The following is a 25,376-nucleotide window of genomic DNA, read 5'->3' on the forward strand; positions in this document are numbered from 1 at the left end:
GAGGACCAGGAAAGAGGCGCTTGACAAGATCGAAATCATGGCCAGGATTGGGGAGCTATTCAACTTAGCTGATCCCAATTATGTCAGGTTAAGCGACATCGAGCACGCCTTCAAGCTGGCCCGACCTTCCCCAAAGGTAAATGATACTTCCTTGTACCTGTAGAGTTATGTTGTAACAAAATTTGACGGTGTTGTCACCTTTATGTTTCCCAGAGTAATGGTTGTGATCGAGCAGCAGTGTTCGTGTCTCCACCCCCTGGTGTGGATTGGCCACAAGTTGCCGGCCCAACCACCCAGACCAGTGCCAGGACCGAAGACGTCGACTGGGCGGTACTCGAGGTTGGAGAGGAGGCAGCGGCCAGGGCTGCTGGCAAGCGGCCGGCGGCCAACAAATGTCGTCAGGCCATCTTCCCCCTTTCAGACGATGAAACAGAGGATGCTGACATCTTCCGACTTGTCCCTCGAAAGAGGAGGAGACAAATGGAGTCGACAAAACAGGGTGGCTCCTTTGTGCCAGCAGTGATCGCATCACCGACCACTGCAGCACAGAGGACAAGCGGAGGAAGGGTCGAGCACCAAACCCCGGCGCCAGTACTGGTCATGGGAAAAGACCCGGTGGAACCCGCCGAGAACGTGGAGCAGGCACGGTCGAAGAGACGTTCCTTTGCCACGTCATTTCGTGCTTCCAAGCTGTAAGTATCTGTAACCTTGATGTAAGCTTATAATTTGTATTGAATACTATTGTCTTCTGAACTTTTCTCTGGTATATTAGGTCGGCGTCCACCGAAAATCCCGACCAGCTAGCCGGGTGTGGCACGGCTTCGTCAGTACTGGCGGATAGAACTGCTCAGCAGCCGGCTATGGAGGAAACTATAGAAGAAATTCCGCCGGAACCTCAGCAGACGAGCGACCAGACGACAGTCCCCGAGCAGCTGGTCGAGAAGAGAGCCGAGCCAAGTACAAGTGCTCCGAGCACTAACCCTGCTGAGGTGGATACCTTGGCGCTAAGGGAACCAGACCAAGCCGAGGAGCAGCAGCCGGAGTTGGCACAGAGCATGCTTGCCGATGCTACGGCTCGTGGGAAAGCCATAGTGGTCGCAGAGACTACAGACTCCAGACCAGCGCCGCCCCCTAAACAAGAGGCCGAAGAGGACGAAGTAGAAGAGATCCTGGGACGCCCCCAAGGCAAGCGACAACATGTATATGTCTCGCGCTGGCGAAACGACGAGTGGGTTATGCATGAGGAAATCCCAGAGGTCGAAGAGACCCTAAAAGTTGAACGAGCGGCAAAATGTCTGGTGACAGAGGTCCAGGTATGTTTGGCTCGACCACTTGACCCTGCTATGTAGTCGAACTGTCTGACTTAACTTGTTTGTATGCAGGACTTGATGAAGACCGCAAAGTACCGAAAGAGGTGCTTCGACCAGATTGAGGGAATCACGGCCAACAATAGAGGACTGGCGGCCGAGGTGGAATGCTTGCGCCGCCAACTTGAAGCCACTGACCAGGAGAGGATGGAGCAAGAGGCATAGAACCAGAACCTGGTCGGCCAGCTCAGTAACAAAGAGCAGGAAAAAACAAGTAAGTTTTCATTTTATCATAGCAATTGCATGACACATGTTGTTGCATTTTTGGTAGTGACAGCTGTAGTGCAGGTTTAGAAGCCAAAGTAACCCGCCTCCAAGAGGAGAATAGCCGTGTGACCGCCGAGTGTGGTTGACTGAAGGAGGACAATGAAAAACTGGCGCGCAACCAGTCTCAACTCCAGGACCACACAACCAAGATGAAGGAGGAACTAAAAAGTGAGTATTCTAGACCACCTTTCTCATTCTGTTGCCCACCTTACCTTGTCGTGTCGTTACATTTTGATGTCTTGTACGGTTTGCAGTTTTAAAAGTCAATGCCAAGAAACATCTAGAAGCCATGATGAAAGAGCGTGACGGCTGGAAGGCACGATGCCTAGAGACCACCGAGGATCGGGACACATGGAAGAACCGGTGCCAGGAAGTGGCAACTGGCATTTTGCCCGTCCTCGACTTTATTGACCCGGTGCTCACAGAGGAAGAGCCAAGGACGCCCTAGCTCGGGCTGGTCGAGAGATGCAGAAAAGCATGGGGGTGGTTCCAAGAGTTCATGAAGGAGGCGGGTGAGTACACGGGTGCACATGTGCTAAGCATGGTGCGTGCCCACTACCCCCTAATCGATCTCAAGCGCCTGGAGGGTGGATACCTGAAGGAGGTAGACCCAGACAAGGCTAAGGAACTTCAGATGGCCCAGCTGGACCTGTCGTCAAAGATAATTGGCAACATTAACCTGTGCGGAGGCGGGACAGCACCTGTACAGGGTACGCCATCGACAAGTCAGCTGGGAACGCCTTCAGCTGCAAGCCAACCGACGAAGCCTGTGGTCTCGACCAGCCAGGCATCAGCGGGGCCATCCCCTTCAGCTCAACCAGCACAAGAGTCCCTGAGACTCGAGTAGGATATCGGAAGCAGCGAGCAGTAGGTGCCGCGCGCCCCGACCAGCCAATGTAATAGGCTTAGAGTTGTAGAAGGAGGACATAGTTGTGTTATTGTAAACTTGGACCTCTTCAGGCAAGCTTGTAATAACGTAACTGTATATCATCATAAGCTTGTTCGCTTTTTATAAAACATATTTAAGCTTGAAACTCATGTTGGTGTAACTAAGTGAGAACATGTTAACGTTCTGTTTAGTTGTACCATTTTGCTCGACACATCATCCCGAAAAGTTTGTGCGGCCCTAGTTTGCCATGTGGTCGGAGTGTGAGGTGCGTGACCTGTGCACACGTAGACACGGACAAGTCAAACCAAGGGGGACCTGCCGATCACCCATAACGTAGAGAGCGGATCCCATGCACGTGTTGGGAGGAACCGGAGACAAGGCCTACTCCGAAAACCGTAGAAGGAGTGGTGATCGGCTTTTACTGGCTAAGTTAGAATAACCATAAAATTCAAAGTGACACATTAGAGTTGTCAGAGGAATCATAATAGCTTTATTGAAGTAAATCGAAAGTATAAGAGGAGTACATATCTTAGTAGTTAAGCATAGAAATGTCTAAGCTTGTCGATGTGCCACGAGTTTGGTACGTCCGTACCGTCCAGGTGAGCTAACCTGTAAGACGTTGGTCATGTGACTTCCTTGATCATGAAGGGCCCCTCCCATGGGGTTGTGAGTTTATGGACGCCAGCCTGGTTCGTCTTCCATTTCAGGACCAGGTCCCCGACCACAAAGAACCACTCTTTAACGTTCTTGTTGTAGTACCTGCACAAAACAGCAAGGTATTTGGCCGTACGTACACAAGAATCGAGCCGCTTCTCTTCTGTGCTATTCACTTCTAGCTCTCGTACTTCATTGACCTTGCCTTCATCAAAATTCTCTACCCGTGCTGATCTGAAAGCTATATCTGCTGGGAGGACTGCCTCAGCACCGTAAACCATAAAGTATGGTGAGACGCCGGTGTTACGACTAGGCTGAGTTATGAGGCCCCAGACCACGGCTGGTAACTCTTTGAGCCATCTTCCAGAAGCTTTGTCATTTTCTCGATACATCCTCTTCTTCAATGCGTCCAAGATCATGCCATTTGCCCGCTCGATTTGTCCATTAGCTCTAGGGTGCGCCACCGAGACGTATTTTACTACTGTGCTCCTTTCATCGCAGAAGTCCCAAAAAGCGTTCCTGGTGAACTGAGTACCCAGATCAGTGATGATGTTGTTGGGTATGCCGAAACGGTGGATGACCTGGTCGAGGAACGTGACAGCCTTTTCTGAGGATGCCTGTACCAAAGGCATGTACTCTATCCACTTAGAAAATTTGTCGATCAGCACAAAGATGCATGTAAATTTCCCTAGAGCCGGTTTGAAGGGCCCGATCATATCCAGTCCCCAGCATGCGAAGGGCCAGGAGGCTGGTACTGTCTGGATCTTATGTGCTGGTACGTGGATTCTCTTGGCGAAGAACTGACAACCCTCACAATGGCGGACTAGCTTCTCTATGTTGGCTACTGCTGACGGCCAATAGAACCCTACTCAGAAAGCCTTACCGACCAGCGTTCTTAAGGCTGCGTGGTTGCCATAGGAGCCAGAGTGGATTTGGTCCGGGAGATGTTTGCCATCCTCCTAGGTTATACATTTCATCAAGATTTCCTCCTTTGCGTTCTTGCGCCACAGCTTGCCATCGACGAGCAGGTACTGCTTACTGCGACGCATCAGGTGCTCGTTTTCTATCCGATCAGTGTAACCGCTACCATCTGTTAGGTATTTGATGAAAGGTATTCTCCTGTTGGGCTCATGAGTGGTCGGAGGCGGCTCAGTGGTGCTCGACGCTGGAACCGTAGCCACCAATTGCTAGTCTGGAGGCTTGTCTTCCATGGAATCTTCCTCTTCGATGGAAGGCGTGAGCAGATCTTGGACGAATACGCCATGTGGGATTTTGGCTCGAGATGATCCTAACTTGGACAGCGCATCCGCTGCTTGATTCTTGTCCCAGACCACGTGTATGTACTCGATGCCATAGAACCTGCCTTCTAGCTTTCTGATAGACTTGCAATATGCATCCATCTTTTCACTGGTCGTGTCCCAGTCCTTATTAAGTTGGTTGATGACCAGAGCCGAGTCTCCGTAGACATAGAGACGTTTAACGTCAAGCTCAGCCGCAATGCGAAGACCATGTAGGTATGCTTCGTACTCGGCGGCATTATTAGATGCTGGGAAATAAATCCTGAGAACATACCGGAGCTGCTCCTTGGATGGTGACACAAAAAGGACTCCTGCTCCCGCACCATCTATGTTGAGAGAGCCGTCGAAGTACATCATCCAATACTCGTCGGATCTCAGAGAGGCAGGCGTGCTTAAGTCTATCCACTCGACGATGAAGTCGACAAGTGCCTAAGACTTGATTGTAGTACGGCTTGCAAATTCCAAGGAGAAGGGGCATAGCTCCATTGCCCATTTAACGATGCACCCGTTCGCATCCTTGTTGCTAATGATGTCTTGCAGCGGGTACTCAGTCATGACCACCACACGATATCCATCGAAGTAGTGTTTCAACTTTCAGGATGTTATCAGTATGGCGTAGATCAACTTCTGAATCTGTGGGTACCTGATCTTGGACTCATTGAGTACCTCACTGATGAAATAGATTGGCCGTTGTACCTTGTAGACGTGGTCGGGCTCGTCGCGCTCGACCACCATGGCCGTGGAGATCACTCGATTAGTAGCCGCAATGTAAAGCAGGAGTGTTTCGTCTTCTCTTGGAGCAGTGAGGACCGGAGGTGACGTAAGGTATTGTTTTAGCTGTGTGAAGGCAGCGTCTGCTTCCTCCAACCATTGAAACTTTTCAGATGCTTTGAGTAGTTTAAAGAATGGTAATCCTTTTTTGCCTAATCTTGATATGAAACGGCTGAGGGCGGCCATGCATCCGGTAAGCTTCTGAACATCCTTCACCTTTTTGGGTGGCTTCATGTCCAAGACAGCTTTGACTTTCTCCGGGTTAGGGCGTATGCCATCGTGACTGACAACGTTGCCAAGTAGTATGCCAGAAGGAACACCAAAGATGCACTTCTTTGGGTTTAACTTCCACTGGAATGTGTTAAGGGCTGCAAAGGTGTGTTCCAGGTTGTCAACAAGGGTATGTGCTTCCTTGGTTTTGACAACTATATCATCAACATAAGCCTCGACGAGGTCGTCTTTTATCTCATCTTTGAGGCAAGCTTGTATAGCGCGTTGGTAGGTAGCCCCGGCATTCTTGAGCCCGAACGACATGGTCGTGTAGCAGTAGGCGCCAAAGGGCGTGATAAAAGATGTCTTGATCTGGTCATCCTTTTTTAGAGCGATCTGGTGATAACCAGAGTAGCAATCAAGAAAGGAAAGCAGCTCGCAACCGGCGGTTGAATCTACGACCTCGTCTATGCGAGGTAGCCGAAGGGGTCCTTAGGGCAGTGTTTGTTGAGATCAGTATAATCAACACACATTCTCCATTCATTATTCTTTTTGCGTACAAGAACCGGGTGGGCCAACCACTCCGGATGATACACTTCTTTGATAAATCCGGCTGCCAAAAGCCGTGTAACTTCTACCCTAATCGCCTCTTTTTTGTCGCGAGCGAACCATCGTAGCTTCTGCTTGATAGGTTTGGCCTTGCCGTTGACATTCAAGGAATTCTCGATCAAGTTCCGAGGTACACCGGGCATGTCAGCAGGTTTCCATGCGAACACATCCATGTTGCTCCTCAAGAACCTGACGAGCGCGTCTTCCTATTTGGGATCCAGGTTGGCCCTGATAACGGCCGTTTTGCTAGGATCACCGTCCACTAGCTGGATCACCTTGTGCTCCTTGGACTTGATGTTCTTACGTGGAGCCTCGAGCTCCGGGATCTCTAGGTGGTCGGGCGAGGTCTTCTTGGCGTCGAGCATGGTCTCGGCCATGCGAATAGAGAGGTCGTGAGCCTCTGCTATTTTGAAACTGTTGTCTTCGTAGGTATAAGCTGCGTACACGTTGCCTCGGAGGGTTAGAACTCCTTTCTCGGTAGGCACCTTGAGCACCAGATACCTGTAATGAGGTATGGCCATGAACTTGGTGAGCGACGGTCGACCAAGAATAGCATGGTAGGTGCCGTCAAAGTCAGCGACCACGAAGTTGACGTAGTCGGTGCGGAAGTGGTCCGGGGTCCCAAACTACACAGGTAGCATGATCTGCCCGAGAGGTGTAAAGCTCTATCCAGGGAGAACACCCCAGAACTGTGCCTTGTACGGCTTGAGGTCCGCCTAAGCTATCTTTAGGGCGGGCAAACTGTTCTTGAACAGTATATCGATGGAGCTGCTGCCGTCGATCAGTACTCTGTCGAACTAAACCTTGTTGATACAAGGATCGAGGACCAGGGGAAAACATCCTGGCTCAGGTACTGTGGCCCATTGGTCCTTTCTGCTAAAGGAGATTTCGTGGTGAGACCACGGAGGGAGCCGAGGATCGGCGAGGAGGTTGTCGGTGTTGGCCACATTCAAGCAAGCGCGGGCGAGCAGCTTGCGTTCTCATTTGGTCTCGATGGACACTTTGCCTCCGATGATGGTGTGTACGCGATCGGTTCGCTTGACGTACTTGTGACGAGGGTCTGCATCGTCATCGTTGTTATCCTCGTTGCGCTGTTCCCCTGCGTCGTTAGGCTTGTCGGATGTATCCGGAGCCTGTTGGCGCGTGTAGATAGACTTGAGAACGCGGCAATTCTCCATGGTATGGTTTGACATAGGATGGAGCTAGCAGGGCCCTTTCAATGCTTTGGCGTAGTCGTCTTCGTAGTTACGACGTCCGCCACCCTTTTTAACGGTGTTGACCTCGCCGTCGTCTTCCCGAGCACGCTTGCTCTTGTAATCGTCACGGCGGTTACGCCGCTGATTACGTTGGTCACGGTAGTCGCGGTAGTCGTTGCGCTGGTTGCGGCGGTCAAAATTATCATTCCGACCATGGTTGCCGTGGTAGTCGTCGCAGTGTGGGGGTGGTCGGAGCATGGAACCCTTGCTGCTTCTTCAATAATTATCTTTTTAGCATCGTCGGTGTCCGCATATTTCTTAGCGGTGGCCAAGAGCGCTGTGACCGATTCAGGTCTCTTGCGGAGGAGCTTGTCCCTTAGGGCATCATGGAAGCAGAGGCCAGTGATGAAAGCCTCGATTGCCTTGTTGTCGGAGATTGATAGGACCTTGATGCGCATCTCCGAGAAACACCGGACGTACTCGCGCAGTGGCTCATCTTTTCGATCTCGAATCCATTGTAGATCGTATTTGTTGCCTGGTTGTTCACAAGTAGCAATGAAGTTGTCGATGAAGGCTTGCTTGAGCTCCTGCCAAGAGTCAAAGTAGTTCGTCGGCAAGCTGACCAGCCATTGGTGACCTGCATGGCCAACAGCGACTGGGAAATAGTTAGACATGACGTGCTCGTCAGCCATGGATGATCTGCACGCAATTTCATAGAGCATGACCCATAATTCGGGGTTTTCCTTGCCGTCGTACTTCTGAAGTTTCTCGAGCTTGAAATTCTTGGGCCATATGACTTGGCAAAGTTGTGGAGTAAACTGCTTCAAACCCGGCGGGCCGTGGGTAGTGTCATATTCCATACGGCGATAACTTTCATGGGATGCTCGATCGTCGGCTCTCTGGTTGATGCGAGCGTGCAGATCGTGTCCACCGAGGTAATGGCGGAGATCGTTATTGCCATCGTGGCGATCTCAATTGCCATCTGGATTAGGCCTGCGACCATGGTTATCGCGGCGATTGTCGTGGTTGTCTCGGCGGTTATCGTCCCGGACATCGCGGCGATTGTCGTCCCAACGGCGGTTGTCATCCTGGCCACCATCATGGCCACCATTTCCGCCTTGACGGTTGTCTGATGGGTCATTGTTGCGCGAGCCACGTTGGTTGAGTGGCTGTGAGCGACTTGGGTGCTGGCGGCTGTGGCTTGACTCGACTAAGACGGATGGAGCCTGAGCTTGGTTTACAATCTCTGCGGTCTAGGCCATAGTAGCCGTCAGATAGGCTTGTATTTCATCACGAACTGCTTGGGTTTCCGGGGTGTTGGGTAGCCATTGCATTGTCGCCATGGCGACGGCTACGTTGGCGCTTGGAGTCCTGAAGACCTGTTTGTCCCCCACCCTGTCGAAAGCATCGTTGAGGTCATGTGGCTACACCCTTATGCGTCGTGCCTCCTGGTCTGCTTCAGCTCCAATTTGTCAGTGATTAAACCGATCAATATTGCGTGCTTCGCGTGTAGTCCTTTCTTGTTCTGTTTTGCCAACTGCTGGCGGCTTGTCATTGCTAACAACATGGATCAAATCCCCTCGTCTTGCCGGGAAAGACGGGAATTATGAGAACCCCTTGGCGTGGTCTAGGATATCCAGATCGTATTTGACGCCTTCATCTTCATAATGTTGAAGCTCGGTGTGGACAGATGCATTAGATGCGATGCCAGACGAGGAGCTGGAGTCGCCCTCTTGGACTATGTGGATAGATCCTTCTTGATAATCTTCAATCCAGATCATGTTGACGAAGTTACGTGGCTTCGGCTGAGGTCGGTGCATAAAACACAGATCCAAGCGGCGTTGTAGGTTATACACGTAGCTGGAGGCAGCGTTTCGTAGGCCGTAGGGCTGGACCTGGTGGTTCTCCATCGAGGCTTCGTACTCAGAGAGCCGAAGACCTGTCGCGAAGGCTGGCCGACGACGAGCGGAGCGCCCTTCAGGAGTAGATATGACCACGAGATCTATACCAAGTCGTGCAGGATGACTGGTCCGAGCTGGTCGGATAGACCTATTGTGGGGAGCGGTTACCTGCTCATTAGGTTGACTCTGAATCGTACTTACCAGAGCTAGGGTTTCAGCGAGTTTGGTGCCGACCCGATCGATGGAGTCGAGTAGGTCGGTGTCGTTGATCTGCTTCCCTTTGTAGCGGGGAAGCGGATGACGAGTTGTCAGCGTGGCTGAAGATGATGTAGGTGTGGTCAGAGCCAGATGTACCATGGTCGGAGCCATATCCGTCGTGGTCGGAGCCGTATCCACCATGGTCGGAGTCGTATCTGCCATGGTCGGAGCCGTAGCCGATGCAGGTGAAGCAGTGGTCGGCGCAGACTGAATCCACACCTCCTCCGGGGTCATGGCGATGAAGTCGTCAGAGCCTGTGGTCCAGGTGATCTGGCCAATGGTGAACGTCAGGCCGTTCGGCGTAGCCATGGAGCCAGAGATGATGACCATCTTGTTTGCTTGGAGAGCAGTACACACACCCCCTACCTGGCGCGCCACTGTCGATGAAATATGGTCGGTAGTCTACCTAGGGGTATGCCCAAGGTAGTAGATTGTCGGCAAACAGATGCGCAAGCCACAAACAAGACGGTGACGCAAGACAGACATAAGGTTTTATCCAGGTTTGGCCGCCAAGAAGGCATAATACCTACGTCCTGCGTCTGATTTGTATTGTTGTATGTCAATGAGAGGTGTTTTTTAGAGGGGTCCCCTGCCCGCCTTATATAGTCCGAGGGGCAGGGTTATAGATCTAGAAACTAATCCTAGCCAGTTACAATTGCCATATGTGGCCAGATAAGGATTCCTATTCGAACTGACCAGGATCTTGCTTGATCGCCAAATCTGCCTTGACTCCTTGCTCGAGACTCCGATCAGATTGGCCGGACCACGCGTCGTCTTTTGGTGGACCGGACCCACTAATCCGGGCCGGCCCAAGCCTAGCCGTAAGGGTATAGGGGTTAATACCCCCACACCAGTCGAGTAGAACAGACTCGTCTCTCGGGCAAAGATGCTGGAACCCGACACGTGTGAGTAGGCGGTGCCAGATCTCTTGGGTGAAAACGTAGGACGCCAGTAGGTGGTCAGTGGCCTCCGTGCATTGGGCACAGAGCACGCAGTCGGCGCTCTATTGTAGTCCATGGCGCACGCGTCGCTCTACGGTCTAGAGGCGGCCACGGAGGGCTATCCAAAAGAAAAACTTCACCTTTGGTGGTGCAGAGGCGCGCCAAAGCTCTCTAGTGCTAGGCATCACGGTCCTCCCCAGGAAGAACGCCTGGTTGGCTGAGGAGCTCGAGTACACGCCGCCGGATGTCCACTTCCAGATCACGCGGTCCGGGACATTGGGCTGCAACTGAACGTTCTCCACCATGTCCCAGAGGCGGAGGTACTCAACTAGGACTACCATAGTCCTCGCTCCCGTGATGTCCCTGGCCCATTGCCCGCCGTTCATGGCATCTCGCACGGTACGGCTTCGCCGGCGGCTCCCGACTACACGGAACAGGTTCGGGGCGAAGCTACAGATGGCACCCTCCGGGAGCCAGGCGTCAGTCCAGAAACAGACGGTCGCGCCGTCCCCCAGCTGGAAGGAGACCGAGGCCCTAAACATGGCGTCGATGATGCGGCCCGGCTTCGATGGTAGGCCGTTCTAGGGGGCGTCGGGCTAGGACCGTCGCAGCCATTCCCACCGTAGTCGTAGTGCGAAGCCGAGGGAGGTGAGGTCCATTAGCCCTAAGCCACCGAGTTCCTTGGGGGAGCAGACGATCGGCCAAGCAACTCGACACTTGCCCCCGGCGACCGAGTCTGTGCCCGTCCACACGAACGCCCGTCTTCTTTGGTTGATCTCTTGGATCGCCCAAGGGGAGAGCGCGCAGCAGATGGAGACATGCACCGGGATCGCTGAGAGGGTGGACTGAGCCAACGTTGTCCTCCCAGTGGTCGTCAGGAGGCCGGCCTTCTAGGTGGGGATCCTGGCGGCGACCTTGTCGATGAAGTTCTGCTCGCAGGTCTATGGCAGCTTGGAGAGCGAAAGGGGAGCTCCCAGGTAGGTGGTGGGGAACTCCTGTAGGCGGCAGGGGAAGACTTGTCTCACAGCCACGACATCTTCCTCAGAGCAGCGGATGGGCGTGATCGCGCACTTGTCCAGGTTAGTGGCTAGCCCGGACGCTCCAGCAAAGAGCTCAAGGATCATGTGGATGTAGCTGAAGTCCAGACTCAAGGGTGCTAGGAAGATTACCAGGTCGTCCGCATAAATGGAGGCACGGTACCTGATCACGTTCCCAGGGAGCAGGGTGAGCTACGCACGTCGGTCGGCTTCGGTAATCAACACGTTGAGCACCTCCATGATGATGATGAACAGGAACGGCGAGAGCGGGTCGCCCTGTCTGAGGCCGCACGCATGACAAATGCGGCGGCCGGCCCGGCCATTCGTGAGCACCCTGGTGCTGGCTATGGATAGCATGGCGGATATCCAATCGCGCCAGCACAACAGGAAGCCAAAGTGCTCCAGCACCTCAAGCAGGAAGGGCCACGCCACCGTGTCGAAGGCCTTGGCGAGGTCGACTTTCAGCAGGATCATAGGGTGGCGCCGGGCGTGCAGCCAATGACACATGAGCTATACCGTGCGGAAGTTCTCATGTATCCTGCGCCCACGGATGAAGGCCGTTTGGTTGATTTTGATCATCTCTGGCATTCGCGGGGCGAGGCGGAGGGCGAGTCCTTTTGCAAAAAAAATTCCAACCAAGTGGATCAGGCTGATCGGTCAGTAGTCCTTGAGGCCATCCGGTGCTTGTGTTTTGTGGATGAGTACCATGGTCGCTTCATTTAGATGGCTGAAGCTACGGAAGTCCATGTCCTAGAGTGCCTGGAACACCCGAAGCACGTCAGGTCCGACCACTTCCCAGGCCGCCCGGTAGAAGGCGCTGTTGAAGCCATCTGGGCCTGGTGCTCGGTCAGCCGGGGATTCCCTCACGATCGCTGTAACCTCGTCGGCGGAGAAGGGAGCGATCTGGTCGGAGAGGTCGAGGCGCGGTAGGTCTAGTTGGCCTAGATTGATGCGGTGTGTTCTGGTGAAGGGCTTGCCCAGCAGGTTATTATAGTAGGTGAAGACAATGCCGGCCTTCGCCTCCTCCTCCGTGAACGTCTAGCCATTATGGTTAATGGCAAGTAAGTAGTTCTTCCGCCGCCAGTGACATGCCTGGAGATGGAAGTATTTGGTACAGGCATCTCCCTCTCGCAGGTGTCTAGTCCGCGCATGCTATCTGGCCATTGAGCGAGCGAGCGAGGCTAGGCCTAGAACATTTGCCTTAAGTTCACGATAGAGCTCCAGCTCGCCTGGCGACAGTGAACGGGACTCTTGCGCGACGTCAAATTCGTAGATGATCAGCCTAGCTGCGGCGAGCTACAGCCGAATGTTGCCGACCCGAGTGGCGCGCCAGCTGCGTAGGGCCTTGGCCAGGGCGCGTAGCTTCTGGTCGAGGCATCTGCAGGCGTCAACGTTGGGGTTGGGTGTCCCCCAAGCCACGCTGACGGTGTCCAGGAAGCCGTCAACCTTGGTCCAGTACGTGTCGAAGCGGAAGCGTGGTCGCGCCCAAGGTTCAGTGTTGAGCACCAGGAGGAGAGGAGCGTGGTCGGAGCAGTCCGAGGAGAGGCAACGGAGCTGGTGACTCGGGTAGCGCTCGAGCCACTCAACTGTGGTGAATGCATGGTCTAGACGCTTGAGCGTCGGCTGATCCTGGCCGTTAGACCAAGTGAACAGGCGGCCCGAGAGGGTGAGCTCCTCAAGCTGCAAGTCGTCAATAAGGCTCCGAAAGCGACGCATGAGTCCCCGGTGTAGCCTTCCACTATTTTTGTCAGATGCCAAGTAGATGACGTTGAAGTCTCCACAAACAAGCCAGGCGACGGGGCAGCTTGCATGGATATCACGTAGCTCCTGGAAGAAATCTGGCTTCCCAGCTCTCATGGCTGGCCCATAAACATTAGTGAGCCACCAAGGTTCAGCGTGGCCATCAGCAGGTGACAGCTTCATAGTGATGGAGAAGCGGCGAATGCAGGAGCTGGAGACACTCCAGAGGTCTCGACGCTAGGAGGTTACTGCCCCTCTGGCCACACCGATCGTAGGCAAACAAGCAAAATCAAAACCGGCTCCAGTAAGATCAGCGTTCATGGAGGCAGACAAGTTGGCGACTTTGGTTTCCTAAAGACAAACGATGGAAGCTCGCTATTGCTCGGTGACATCACGCACTACGTTGCGGCGCACGCGGTTGTTCAGGCCGCGTGCATTCTAGACTAACAGGTGGTTCGTACTCATGGTAGAACGCTGTTGCGACGTATACCGCGGTGCTCGGCCAACCGCGCTATAGCTCCAGCCTCGCCACGGTCCTCGCCCAGCGTGCGCCGTGCATGGGGAAGATCTCGCGCAAGGCCGCCCTTTTCGAGGTAGAGACGGACCCACCGAAAGCTTTGTGGATTTGGGATGCAATCGAGTCGTCCGACATTCCCGTCGCCGTGTTGTCCGGACGCCCGGCCCATTTGTTGAGCAGGACACGGCGCGCCTGCTTCTCTGGCTACGGGTCACGGAAGGCTGACTTGGCAGCCAATCGGTCACTGCGACGCTGAATCCAGTCATCGTCGACGTTCTTGGCTGTCTGGGCACGCGGTGGGGTGCAGACCAGGGGCTCCTCCAGTGGCAACTTTAGCGAGTCGATGAAGGAGGCAACCGAGGCTGCAGTGTGTGCGGCAGGCTGCACAACAGGCACATCTGCCAGAGGCGGCAGCGGGGCAGAGGTGTCACCACCCTGGTGGTTCCTAGGTGAGGCGCATACCATGGTAGGCTGCACATTAGGCACATCGGCCATAGGCGTCGATAGGGCGGTGGTGTCATCGCCTTGGTGGTTCCCAGGTGAGGCGCATACCGCTAGCTGGGGAGTCTGGGCATGCAGGGCATCGTTGAGTATGTCCGCAGCCAGTGCTCTCGTAGGAGAGTAAGCAGCACCTGTGCAAACCCAGTTCTGCTGAAGCTGCAATTCGAAGATTTCATCAACGACTAAGGGTGAAGTAGGTGGTTGAAATACAGAGGGGCTCCTGTCCGGGAACAAGCAGAGGTCCGCTGGCGATGAGGAAGGGGTCGTCTCAGCTAGCGTCACCAGCTGCACCGACCGTGGGGCCTCGAGAAGAGACAAGTCTGAGCCCAAAAGGGAGCCCAGGAAGCCATGTTGCGGCTCAACCGTAGGGCCGTCGCCGAGGAGATGGGCGTCATCACAGAAGTCCTGAAGCAACGGGTTGGAGGAGATATTGGCCGCCGGTGTCCGAGAGCGCTCTGTGTGGTCCAGCAGGAGTGGCACAGGCTCCTGGTCGGCCGAGTATCCGACAGTGTGTGCTGCGGATAGGGATGGTTGCGTCTGTGGTGAGGGGGGTCGGACCAGCGAGCGGGGTCTGACTACAACCCATTCGAAGGAGACAAGCGGACATCTGACGGAGCCGACGGTGATGCACTGTCGCGGCATGAAGGTGGTCTCGCGTCGCCCACCAAGACGTGGAGCATCATCATTGGTGTCAGTGAACCTGCGTAAACGAGGTCCGCGCGTATAGTCACCGCCTCGGTCCATGGCGGGGTGCCGTCGGTTGAAGTTGATGTCATCCGAGTCGTCGTCGTCCGGGTCGCCGCCAGCGAGCCCCCCCTCCGAAGATGCTGGCGGCGTGTTCTAGTCTTGGCATTCGACGATGTGAAGGCGTACCCCATAGCGTAGCCCCAGAAAGCCGTGGAGGACGGACTCGTCCGCGCGGAGGTCGAGCGCATCACCAGGGACGCGAGCCCTAGGCTCCGGGATGAAGATGGACTCCTCGTCTAAGATGAGCCACGGGTGTAGGCACCAGGCAGCAACAAAGAACTCACGGTCGTCATCCACTGGGGCCACCTCCCATGGTGCGGGCACAATCTAGGCGCACCCCTGGGCTAGAATTGTCTATGCCACCGCGGCAGAGCAAGCGTGAAGGGGAACGTGCGTCATGCCCACCAGAACTCTGTAGCGGAAGGAGCTGGCGGACGCGAGCGAGGTCCGCCTCCACCGGTGCCAGATGAGGCGGAAGGGGGGGTTGGGCACCCTGGTGTACAGCACCGCCTCCAAATCTTGGAGACGTGAGAATCTGATGATGAAGTCCTTTGGTTCATGAATCCGCACCGTGGCGTCAACGATTCCGAGGTAAGTTGCAAGATAGTCACGCATCATCGCAGGGGACACTTGCGGCCTGGTGCCGGCAATGACGGCGACCAGAGCCAGGCCGAGGTCACGCTCTGCGGCCTCCAGCTCCGTGGAGCGAGGCACGACGACGAGGCCGGAGTGGCGTCTTCCATCGCTTGCTGATCGTCCTGGAATACTGTCATCAGTGATGGGTTCCTGGGCAGGGGGCGGCTCTGGCACTGAAGTGTCCGGAGTCGGCGGAGCGCAGCAGTGGGGGACCGATGTCGACCTGCCGGTGGAAACCGACCGGGCGGAGATCGTGTCGTCGGAGCCCGCCAGCCATTCTTGCCTAGTCGGCCGGCGCCTCGCCGTGCCACGGCGGGGAGCACCGTCGGAGGACCGGCGTCGCTTCCGGGCACCCAAGGGGGGGAACGGACAGTCCCGCAACCCATGGCACGCACTGCCACAGTTGCGGCATTTGGGAGTCGCAGCCTCTTCCGTGGAGCGTCTTCCGGATGATTTGGTGCCCGTCATTGGAGGGAAGGGGCAGTCACGCTGCCGGTGACATTCGCTGCCGCAATTGAGGCACCTGGTGGGCGAAGAGCAGGCTGCTCTGAGGTGATGCCTGCTTCCGCAGTTGAAGCATTTGTCGTTGAGGTGGGTTGGCACCGGTCTCGGTTGGCGTGGTGGTGTGCGCCGGCGCCATCGTCGGCAGCTCTGGACCTGGAAGTAGCCATCAGCGTCCGGAGCCCCGGAGGCGCGCGGCTGGTGGGCGGCCGTTGAGCGAGTTCAGCGGCGGGCGTCATCCACGCCAGCTGCCATGGACTTAGAAATCCACGACTTTAGCGAGTAGTAGTTCGATTCAAGAAGTGGAGGCCGATTTCAAGAATCTAATTTGGCATTGATTTGAGATGTCTCTACCCTTTTACTAGAGCTTCGAGGTACAACAATGGTGAAGCGGGGCAATAAGATTATATCCTCTGGACCTAAGGAAAATCAAGATATGACCATCATTAAGTGTTTGCCAATATTGATTTGCCGTGCCAAAGATCTGTAAAGAGTTGCCTATGATTTCTTTGCTTATCATGGATACTAGTAGTAGTTACCAACATTTCAATGGATCCACTCGGTTACTTGGGCAATCCACCAACATAATTTTGCCATGACCAAATCAGTTTAGATAGGCAATTTAGAGAACAAAGTGCCCACTACAATAGTGGCCCTATATAACTGAACATGTGACTATACGAAAGCATAACATATAACTATTTTGTCAACGAACCAAGCATCAATATATCTGATGAAACCTGTGTTCTCTAATGTTAGATATAAAACAAGCCATTGATGTGCATGTAAACATACACTCGAGGCCAAACCAAAAATCTACGAACAATAACCTGCCGCGTCATTGTGCTGAGGCCACTCGTTTTTCCCTTACTATGCTTTGAGAAGGAAGGTTGTAGAGCGTCAAACAGTGAGGAAACTTCCCACGGGGTGCCCCTGGTATCTCTACGTCCTCAGTTTGTGTCGTATTATACGAGTAAAATCCGTGTGCAGTTACAGGGTTGCACACTCCTCCGTGGCTCCGTCCTCCCCAGTCCCAGACGAGCGAGATCCCCACAGACAAGATGAGGAAACAGGAATTGACAGAAGGAGCAGGCAGGGCCGTCCGCCCCGTGCTCCTGCCCGCCTCTCCACGTGTAACCGACCTCCCCCGGCGTTTCCGACGTCACACCGCACCTTCGGACCTCCCTCCCCGCACCTTAACCCTCGCCCCCGCACCCACCCGGTCGTCATCGACTCATCGTCAGCCCCTCACCTCACTCACTCCCCTCTAGCCTAGGCTCTAGTACATCACTCACCGCCCGCCCGCCAAGCGCGAAGCCGTCACTCTGCTGACCGCTTCACAGAAGAGCAGAGCACGCCACCGAGCCACACCCTCTCACCGACCCATGGCCATGGGCGGCGCGTCGTTCCCCTTCCAGTGGCCGGAGGAGCCCGCGGATGCTGGGCTCGACGACGTCACCTTGCCTCCGCTGCCCACCGCGGTGCCCGACGCCGCCGGGGTTGCTGCTGCGTACTACGCGGACATGCACGCGATGCAGCACATGGAGGCGCTGCCCGACTTCGCGGCGGCGCTGGCGGCGATGCGGCGGGAGGAGGAGGAGGCCGCGGGCATCCGCCTGGTGCACCTCCTCATGAGCTGCGCCGGCGCCGTGGAGGCGGGCGACCACGCGGGCGCGTCGGCGCACCTGGCCGACGCGCACGCCGCGCTCGCCGCCGTGTCGCCCACCTCCGGCATCGGCCGCGTCGCCGTCCACTTCACCGCCGCGCTGTCCCGCCGGCTGCTCCCTCCTCCCACGAATTCGCCTCCGCCCGCCGCCGAAGTCGCCGACGGAGCCTTCCTCTACCACCGCTTCTACGAGGCGGGGCCGTACCTCAAGTTCGCGCACTTCACGGCCAACCAGGCCATCCTGGAGGCCGTCCAGGGCTGCAGGCACGTCCACATCATCGACTTCAGCCTCATGCAGGGCCTCCAGTGGCCCGCGCTGATCCAGGCCCTGGCGCTCCGCCCCGGCGGGCCGCCGTCGCTCCGCCTCACCGGCATTGGCCCGCCCTCCCCGCCCGGCCGCGACGACCTCCGCGACGTCGGGGTCCGCCTCGCCGACCTCGCGCGCTCCGTGCGCGTCCACTTCTCCTTCCGCGGCGTCGCCGCCAACCGCCTCGACGAGGTGCGCCCCTGGATGCTGCAGGTGTCGCAGGGCGAGGCCGTCGCCGTCAACTCCGTGCTCCAGCTCCACCGCCTCCTCGCCGACGACCCTTCGTCCGATGACGCGCGGCCGCGGGCGCGGGCGCCCATCGACGCCGTCCTGGACTGCGTCGCCTCCGTGCGGCCCAGGGTGTTCACGGTCGTGGAGCAGGAGGCCGACCACAACAAGCCGGGGTTCCTGGACCGGTTCACGGAGGCGCTCTTCTACTACTCGGCGGTGTTCGACTCCCTGGACGCCGCCAGCGGCGGCGCGGGCGACGCGGCGGCGGAGGCGTACCTGGAGCGCGAGATCTGCGACATCGTGTGCGGCGAGGGCGCGGACCGCAGGGAACGGCACGAGCCGCTGTGGCGGTGGCGGGACAGGCTGGGGGGCCCCCGCGCGGGGGCGGGGCTGGCCGCCGTGCCGCTGGGGGCCAACGCGCTGCGGCAGGCGAGGATGCTGGTGGGGCTCTTCTCCGGGGAAGGACACTGCGTGGAGGAGGCCGAGGGGTGCCTGACACTGGGCTGGCACGGGCGGCCGCTCTTCTCGGCGTCCGCGTGGCGCGCGGCGGAAGAGAACAATCAGAGTGACAGCTGCAACGCGGACGGCAGCAGGAGCAGGAGCAGCGGCAGCGCCAGCGAGGAGAGCAATATCAGCTGCAGCAGCTAGGGCATGGGTATCCCAATCGTAGTTACTGTAAATTCGGTCAGGGTAGCGGGGTTGGTTACTGTAGAATCTCGGTGCGCGCGGTCCAAATGCTTCCATTGAGAGCGTGGCATACTGCCATGGCATCGGTCGTAAATGGCAGGCTGAAATGACATGAAATTCTGTTAGGCATGTCGTCATAGTTGAATAAACGGCACCCTGGAAAACGCCATTGCAATCGTAGAAGCTCTGGAAACACTTGTTCCCTCGCGCGCTCCCCTGGATTTGTTCTAGAGAAACTAGTAGCTTTAGGCCGTGACTGGATGCTCGTCAGCATCCTCGCCCCATTCCTCCTGCGTCTGCGTGGCCTGTTGAAGTGTTGAGACATCGAGCATAAGAAGACGCCGTGGCATTTCTGAGCTGGTGACAACGGTAACAAGCAATACGTGAGCCCCATCGAGTATATGTTTCATCATCACCACTGTTTAGAATGAGAAAAATATACCGTTTTTTTTAAAATCAACAAGACAACAGCCATACCAATTTCATGATGTGCCATGCGGTTCCGTGCCAGGGATTCTACGATACAAGCCAGCGCTCTGTTCGTTTGGACTGGTTTGACTTATAAACCATGACTGAAAAGTACTGTTAGCTGATTTGGTGTGAGAGAAAAATATTATTCGTTGGTTGATAAGTCATGACTTGACTTATCAGCCAGATACGAGCAAGCGAACAGGCTGCGGATCGAACTAGCGCTGGCATTTCCATGAAAAGAATTGGTTTTTCATTTCAAACCGCTAGGCACTGTAATGTACTACACTGTCCCTGGCGAATCACTGTTGTCGATTTTCTGCCCTACTCTGTCTGTTGACACTTGGATTTACACCGATCGTGCTTGCGCTACACGCCAGATCGGTCGTCGCGCGCGGACGACCGTTGCTCTGTTGCCACACAGTAAACAACACGGGCCAGCCGGTTTCTCAACGCGAGGCACCTGCAGTGCAGTGCCTCCGCAAAAGCTCCCGGATGTACAGAAGCGGTTGTAGCTTTGCAGGCGCAAGCGATTATATGCCTTTAAATTATTATTATTAATAATACAGTAAGTGCTTGCTACAGTAGGATAGCGGAGGAGGAGTGCTGTAGCAGACGTGGTGGCGCTGCGCACCCGCGGCACACACGCGCACGGCATCTCTCGGGCAGGGCTCGGCGGTCACAGATTCTTCTAGGTGCGGCTGCACGTCAGGCGCGTCCCCGACAAGTGCAAGTGTGCATGACTGCAAGTGCAAACCAAACCCCCTCTTGCAACTTTGCAAGCCGTGCCCTGCCGAGTGTGTGCGCAGGCAAGATCAGACCATCAGCATCTGAAACACGCCGTACGACTAGTTGATGCTCACATGTGTCTCTCTCATTCGTGGTACCGGCCGCCCGGCCGGCCTCAAGTCCCGAACCATATAGAAAAACAGCAAACTACTGTTAATGGGGAGAGATTTGAGATAATTGGGATGCTCGCTCGATGGCCAGGCCATGTTCGCTTGTAATCCGTACTTTTCAGCTTGTTTTTTCTGTTGAAAAAATATTTTTCTCTCACAACAAATCAGCCGAAAAAGTATTTTGGTTTGTTTTTTCAGCGAAGCGAATGGGCCTCAGTCGCGATCGCAACCACACAGTACACAGACACAGAGCAGAGGATCACACGCACACGCAACGCATGTTGCCGTGGTAGCTAACCTAGTACACGTACGTATCCCGTAGCTCTACTAGACGTACTACGCAGCGGCACCAACTGAAAGAAAGCTTCGCTACCGAGGCATGAGCAGGTGGTAGCAGGGGCCGGACCACCGCCGCCTTCACGTGCCGGTCGACCCGATGCGCGCTCCCCTACTCACTCCCCGGCGCATGGCAGACGGACGGGACGGGTGGCTTGGGTGGGGGCTGGCCGTCACGCAACTGGCGAGGCAGGGCCTCCCTGCGCTCTGAATCGAGCGGCGTGGACCACGGCACGTTCAGCGCGTACAGCCTTCCGACTCCATACTGTGTGTGTGTCCGTGTGTCGGGTGGTGCGGCCTGCGTCCGTCTGCCCCGGTCCCGGCTGGCCGGCTGTTAACCCAGCGGCGGTGAGGGTGTCAATCGAATCGATGTTTCCAAAAAAAAAATAATAAAACCGATCTATTAGAGTTATTTGTTATATTATATATATAGCATGGTATAATGTTTCATACTGAACTGGCCTATTAGCTCAGTTGGTTAGAGCGTCGTGCTAATAACGCGAAGGTCGCAGGTTCGAGACCTGCATGGGCCACTTTTCTTTTTTTTTTCTATATATTACACTTTTTTGTTCATTTCTTTTTTTTCTGTGTTACACTCTTTTTTTTGCTTTTTTTCTATATATTACACTTTTTTTGTTCATTTCTTTTTTTTCTGTGTTACACTCTTTTTTGCTTGATTTTTTTTTCTATATATGTTACACTCTTTTGGTCCATTTCTTTTTTGCTTGCTATATTACACTCTTACTCAAGTTGAAAACGGACCGAAAAAAATCCCACCCGTTCCATTTTCTATTTTGTTCCGCATGTTTCCGTATTTGTGGGATCCATACGGAAACGAGAGAGGATTTTTCCATCCGTTTCCGCGGAATCCTGTTTTTATCCGGATTGACCCGTATTTGTCGTTTTTCATCCCGTTTTCTATCCATGTGAGATATGCCTAGAAATTGATATGTTCATAAACCTACTAATCACCAATTATACATGTTAACGTGTTAACACATGGCATGCTAATGAATATTGGACCGATAACTTCGTATGTGTATATTGTTTTATGACTTTGTACATGGAGAATATTTGATCATGTTATTCTAACTTAATTTTCTGGCTCTCCATCCGTATCTCTGTATTTCTGTATATCTCCATCCATTTTTAATTTTGTTTTCTTCTCGATTCCGGTCCATTTCCGCTAAAAAATATAGAAATGAAAACGGAAGAAGCGTTTTTTCGCCCATTTCAGTCTGTTTTTATCCCTAACTCTTACCCCCTAGCTAGCTGGAGCTTTGTCTTTGACTTGTGCAGCGGTGTGCAACGCAGACAGGAGTGGCTTACCACCACTAACCATCAGCCTGTTCGGAAGGGCGTAAACGATCGTGGATTATTTACTGCTGGCTGGTTTGATGTGAGAGAAAAATACTGTTCCTAACTGGAAATTTACGATCATTTACGAGCAAGCGAACAGGGTTCATATTGTTCTAACCTCGCACGTCTCTCGCTCGTGGTGAATTGGTGATCCATGCATGCCCTCCTGGCCTCGTGGTTAAATTTCTTCATTGTGGGCCAGGGTATAATGTTGCAAAAATAGATCTCAATCGATGTAGGATGGTCGAGCGAGAAAGAGAGAGCTATGGAGCCATGACGGTATCGGCTGTAAGTTGACGGCAGCGCTACACCGGAGGACGCGTAGACGTCCGCGCTGGTGTACGCGGCCCTGGAGTGGTTCCTCGTCGCGCTGCTCCTAATCAACGGCATGTCGCACGGGAGCCATCACGACATGGTGACGCAGGAGACGAGACGGGACGTAGCAGGTGCATCGAATTGGAGCTATGTCCGGACGCAGGCCTGAGGCCGGATGTCTAAGCCCTATCCTTAACGTTTGCGTGTTTTGCTATATTACACTTTTTTTTTGTTCGACCTGCAATGTATGGCCTCTTTTTTTTATATATAGGCTCTTTTTCTGGTCGACCAGCATGTCCTATTTGTTTACTTTATTTTTTTTCTATGCACCCTCTTCTTTTTCCACCATCGTGTTTTTTATTTTTTATTCCGTGTTTTTTAATGTTTCCATCTGGGTCGATGAGTCCATTTTTTACTTTATTTTTTTCTATACACCTTTTTTGTCCACTATCGTGTTTTTTTTATTGCGTGTTTTTTTTAATGTTTTCATCTCGGTCGATGAGCCCAGTTGTGGCATCTGTTCAAAATAGAACTCGAAACGTTTGGGTTTAGTTGATTTTTCTGCTAATCTAACTTACAAAGTAACTGTACAGTCCTTTTCTTTAGAGAGAAAGCTGTACAGTCTTTTTTTTTTCCCCATCACCGTGTTTTTCTGAATGTTTTTTCATCTCAATCGATAAGCCAAGTCGCGGCACCCCATGGAATGTTGTACACTCTTTTTTATCCATCATCGTGATTTCCTGAATGTTTTTTTCATCTTAATCGATAAGCAAGTCGCGGCACCCTTTGAAAGAAGATCAATATCTATTGTTGAGACTCAAAAAGCTTTTGGATTTTTTTTTTCGTTAACCAAATCTATCCGGCTATCCCCTTTTTGCACCAAGCTTTGATTTCCGATGTCTGACAATTCAGTTGGCCTGTACAATTGCCACCAAGCTTGGAATTTGGGAATCAAAGATTTGTTTTCCTCCACTTTTATGTGTTTTCTGTAAAACCGAACTCTTTTTTATGAGATTTCTGCAGTTTAAACACAACGCTGCTCTACTCTCCCTCACTTGAAAAGTGCGTCCACTCGATCACGGGCCTAGGACTCTGAGGCTCTTAGGGCACTCACATAGAAATTATGATAGTTTCTATAGATATTAATTGCACTATCACGTAGGCAATTTTCTGATGTGGCAAGTGATTTAATAAGGAGAGAGAATTTTTTTTTCAAGAAACCAAGTCTAACTAAGAAACTGGGTCTTCACGGTTATCCATGGACAAGAAACTACTCATAGCCCATTAGGAGAGCAGATATGGTTTCTATCACTACTTATGTTCCGTAATATAGAAAATCTTGCACCGGAAATGATAGTTTCTTGGTACAATTTTCTATGCTATAGAAACTGCTAATAGTTTCACGCATTGTGAGTGCACTTATTGAGATGAAAGTTTGACAAATTGAACAAGGCAGTATGATACTCCCTACTTTTTAATTGTAACTTGTTTTAGTTTTAAGTCAAACTTATTTAATTTTAATCAAGCTCATAGAAAACATGGTAGCATCTACACTATCAAATAAATATGCTATTAAAATATATTTCATGGTGTCTTTAATTCATCTTCTTGGGCATTGTAGTTGTTTGTGCATTTTTTATAAACTTTTACCATAAATATAGTGTCAAAATATATTTTATAGTGTGTCTAATGAATCTTGCCTGATGTTGTAGATATTGTGCAAATTTTTTTCTATAATTTTGACCAAAGTTAGATAAGTTTGACCGAGAATAAAACTAAACAGTTTATAATTTGAAACGGATAGAGTAAGTACTTTATATTGGCTATTAGGATACAAGAGTGACTCTACTAAATATGAATCTAGAAAAACGTTGGGCTCGAGTCCTAACTCTGTTCAGCAACATTTTTTTCACAGCACAGACTTAAGGGCATGAATCCAGAATGCGACCATTTGCCTTCTGTAGAAGGGATGTAGAACATCTGCTGACTGCGCCGGCAAACACTATGTTAATGAGTCGTGGATTGGAGATTCCTGGTAGCAACGCAGGCACAATTCGGCGATTCCATCTGAACTTGGGACACTGTTCCAGGCCTGGTTCGCCTCAGATTCACCGTGGCAGATGAGTGGCCACTACCAAGTACATGGTCCATCTTTCAGCTAGGACCATACGATGCCGTCTCATCATTAACTAAAAGGAGAATGCAGACTCTAATGGCCCCCGGTCATTCGGGCTGTTGGTCGGTTTCTGGGCTGGTTTGGGCTGGCTGGTGCTGGTTTGTTGTGAGAGGAAAACACTGTTGGCTGGCTGGTTTGGGCTGGCTGAAACCAACAAGCGAACAGGCTGATTATAAGTTCCCGAGATTCTGCGGGTGCTAAAAATTTGTCTTCTGAAGTACACATTTTTCAACATTCTTTACTGTATGGCGGAACTTAAAAATGTAAAGAAATTTAAACATCACCCACTACACAATCATAATACTATAGTACACAAACAGAGAGTGTTCAGCTGGACTGAAACTTTTACTGTTTATGCTAGAAATACTGTTCATGCTGGAATATTGTGAGAGAGAAACACTGCTCCGGCTAGAAAAATAAGCCGAACAAGCCGAAATTCAGTTCAGCCGAACACTCCCTCTTATTTCCCCCAAGATTAAACAAATAACACCCATGGAGATTTTCTTAACTCCATTGTATGACAGCAAAGAATGCTGAAAAGTGAGTACCAAACTTGGGAATATCCAAATATTAGCAACTTGGGATCTGATAACAAATTTGAATTTCTGAGATGATAGCTTACTTTGATAGAGTAACCTTGGAGAATGGAAGAACGCTGCATGTGAAGTACACAGGACTAATTGTAGCCTTGTCTCTAATGTCACCATCCTATTTTATTTGGAGTTGTTCTGGGCACTGAGCAGTTTGCAGACTGGAAGAACCCCAACTGCAATACATTGCAGAAGTATGAATAAGGAAAATTCTTAGTATTTTGCTTGCACGAAGTAAACTAAAGAGATCTAATAAAACAACAAATCAGTAGTACTAATCATTAAGGATTGAAACATGATTC

At 52.8% G+C, this 25,376-nt stretch overlaps 4 protein-coding genes and 1 non-coding gene across 5 annotated transcripts; 2 read left to right on the top strand and 3 right to left on the bottom strand.

Annotated features, from left to right (window-relative positions):
- Positions 1 to 10,459: 10,459 nt before the first annotated feature.
- Positions 10,460 to 10,903, bottom strand: LOC136454919 (uncharacterized). The gene has a single exon (XM_066455160.1). It carries the CDS (start codon positions 10,901 to 10,903, stop codon positions 10,460 to 10,462), a length of 444 nt encoding a protein of 147 aa, XP_066311257.1.
- A 399-nt stretch (positions 10,904 to 11,302) lies between these two features.
- LOC136454920 (secreted RxLR effector protein 78-like) lies at positions 11,303 to 11,872 on the bottom strand. The gene is made up of 2 exons (XM_066455161.1): positions 11,599 to 11,872; positions 11,303 to 11,517 (listed from the first exon to the last, which is right to left on the bottom strand). Exons 1-2 carry the CDS (start codon positions 11,870 to 11,872, stop codon positions 11,303 to 11,305), a joined length of 489 nt encoding a protein of 162 aa, XP_066311258.1.
- Positions 11,873 to 12,148: 276 nt separating this feature from the next.
- On the bottom strand, positions 12,149 to 13,255 carry LOC136454921 (uncharacterized). Its single transcript, XM_066455162.1, has 2 exons — positions 12,716 to 13,255; positions 12,149 to 12,436 (listed from the first exon to the last, which is right to left on the bottom strand). Exons 1-2 carry the CDS (start codon positions 13,253 to 13,255, stop codon positions 12,149 to 12,151), a joined length of 828 nt encoding a protein of 275 aa, XP_066311259.1.
- Positions 13,256 to 16,897: 3,642 nt separating this feature from the next.
- On the top strand, positions 16,898 to 19,278 carry LOC136452596 (protein SLENDER RICE1-LIKE 1-like). The gene has a single exon (XM_066453202.1). The coding sequence runs from the start codon at positions 17,426 to 17,428 to the stop codon at positions 18,890 to 18,892; it is 1,467 nt and encodes a 488-aa protein (XP_066309299.1). The 5' UTR covers positions 16,898 to 17,425; the 3' UTR covers positions 18,893 to 19,278.
- Positions 19,279 to 21,093: 1,815 nt separating this feature from the next.
- On the top strand, positions 21,094 to 21,167 carry TRNAI-AAU (transfer RNA isoleucine (anticodon AAU)). The gene has a single exon. It is a non-coding gene; the product is annotated as a tRNA-Ile (tRNA).
- Positions 21,168 to 25,376: the final 4,209 nt, after the last annotated feature.

Source organism: Miscanthus floridulus, chromosome 5 (genome assembly GCF_019320115.1).
Source record: "Miscanthus floridulus cultivar M001 chromosome 5, ASM1932011v1, whole genome shotgun sequence".
NCBI classification, from domain to species: domain Eukaryota; kingdom Viridiplantae; phylum Streptophyta; class Magnoliopsida; order Poales; family Poaceae; genus Miscanthus; species Miscanthus floridulus.

Excerpts from the sequence above, each read along its gene's own strand:
- LOC136454921 (XM_066455162.1), bottom strand. The coding sequence starts at position 13,255 with ATGAGAGCTGGGAAGCCAGATTTCTTCCAGGAGCTACGTGATATCCAT. Across the intron at positions 12,437-12,715 it reads GCAGCTGGCGCGCCACTCGG|ACGTTCACGGAGGAGGAGGC; the intron begins GTCGGCAACATT and ends CATAATGGCTAG.
- LOC136454920 (XM_066455161.1), bottom strand. The coding sequence starts at position 11,872 with ATGATCCTGCTGAAAGTCGACCTCGCCAAGGCCTTCGACACGGTGGCG. Across the intron at positions 11,518-11,598 it reads GATTACCGAAGCCGACCGAC|CACCCTTGAGTCTGGACTTC; the intron begins GTGCGTAGCTCA and ends TAATCTTCCTAG.
- LOC136452596 (XM_066453202.1), top strand. The coding sequence starts at position 17,426 with ATGGCCATGGGCGGCGCGTCGTTCCCCTTCCAGTGGCCGGAGGAGCCC.
- LOC136454919 (XM_066455160.1), bottom strand. The coding sequence starts at position 10,903 with ATGTTTAGGGCCTCGGTCTCCTTCCAGCTGGGGGACGGCGCGACCGTC.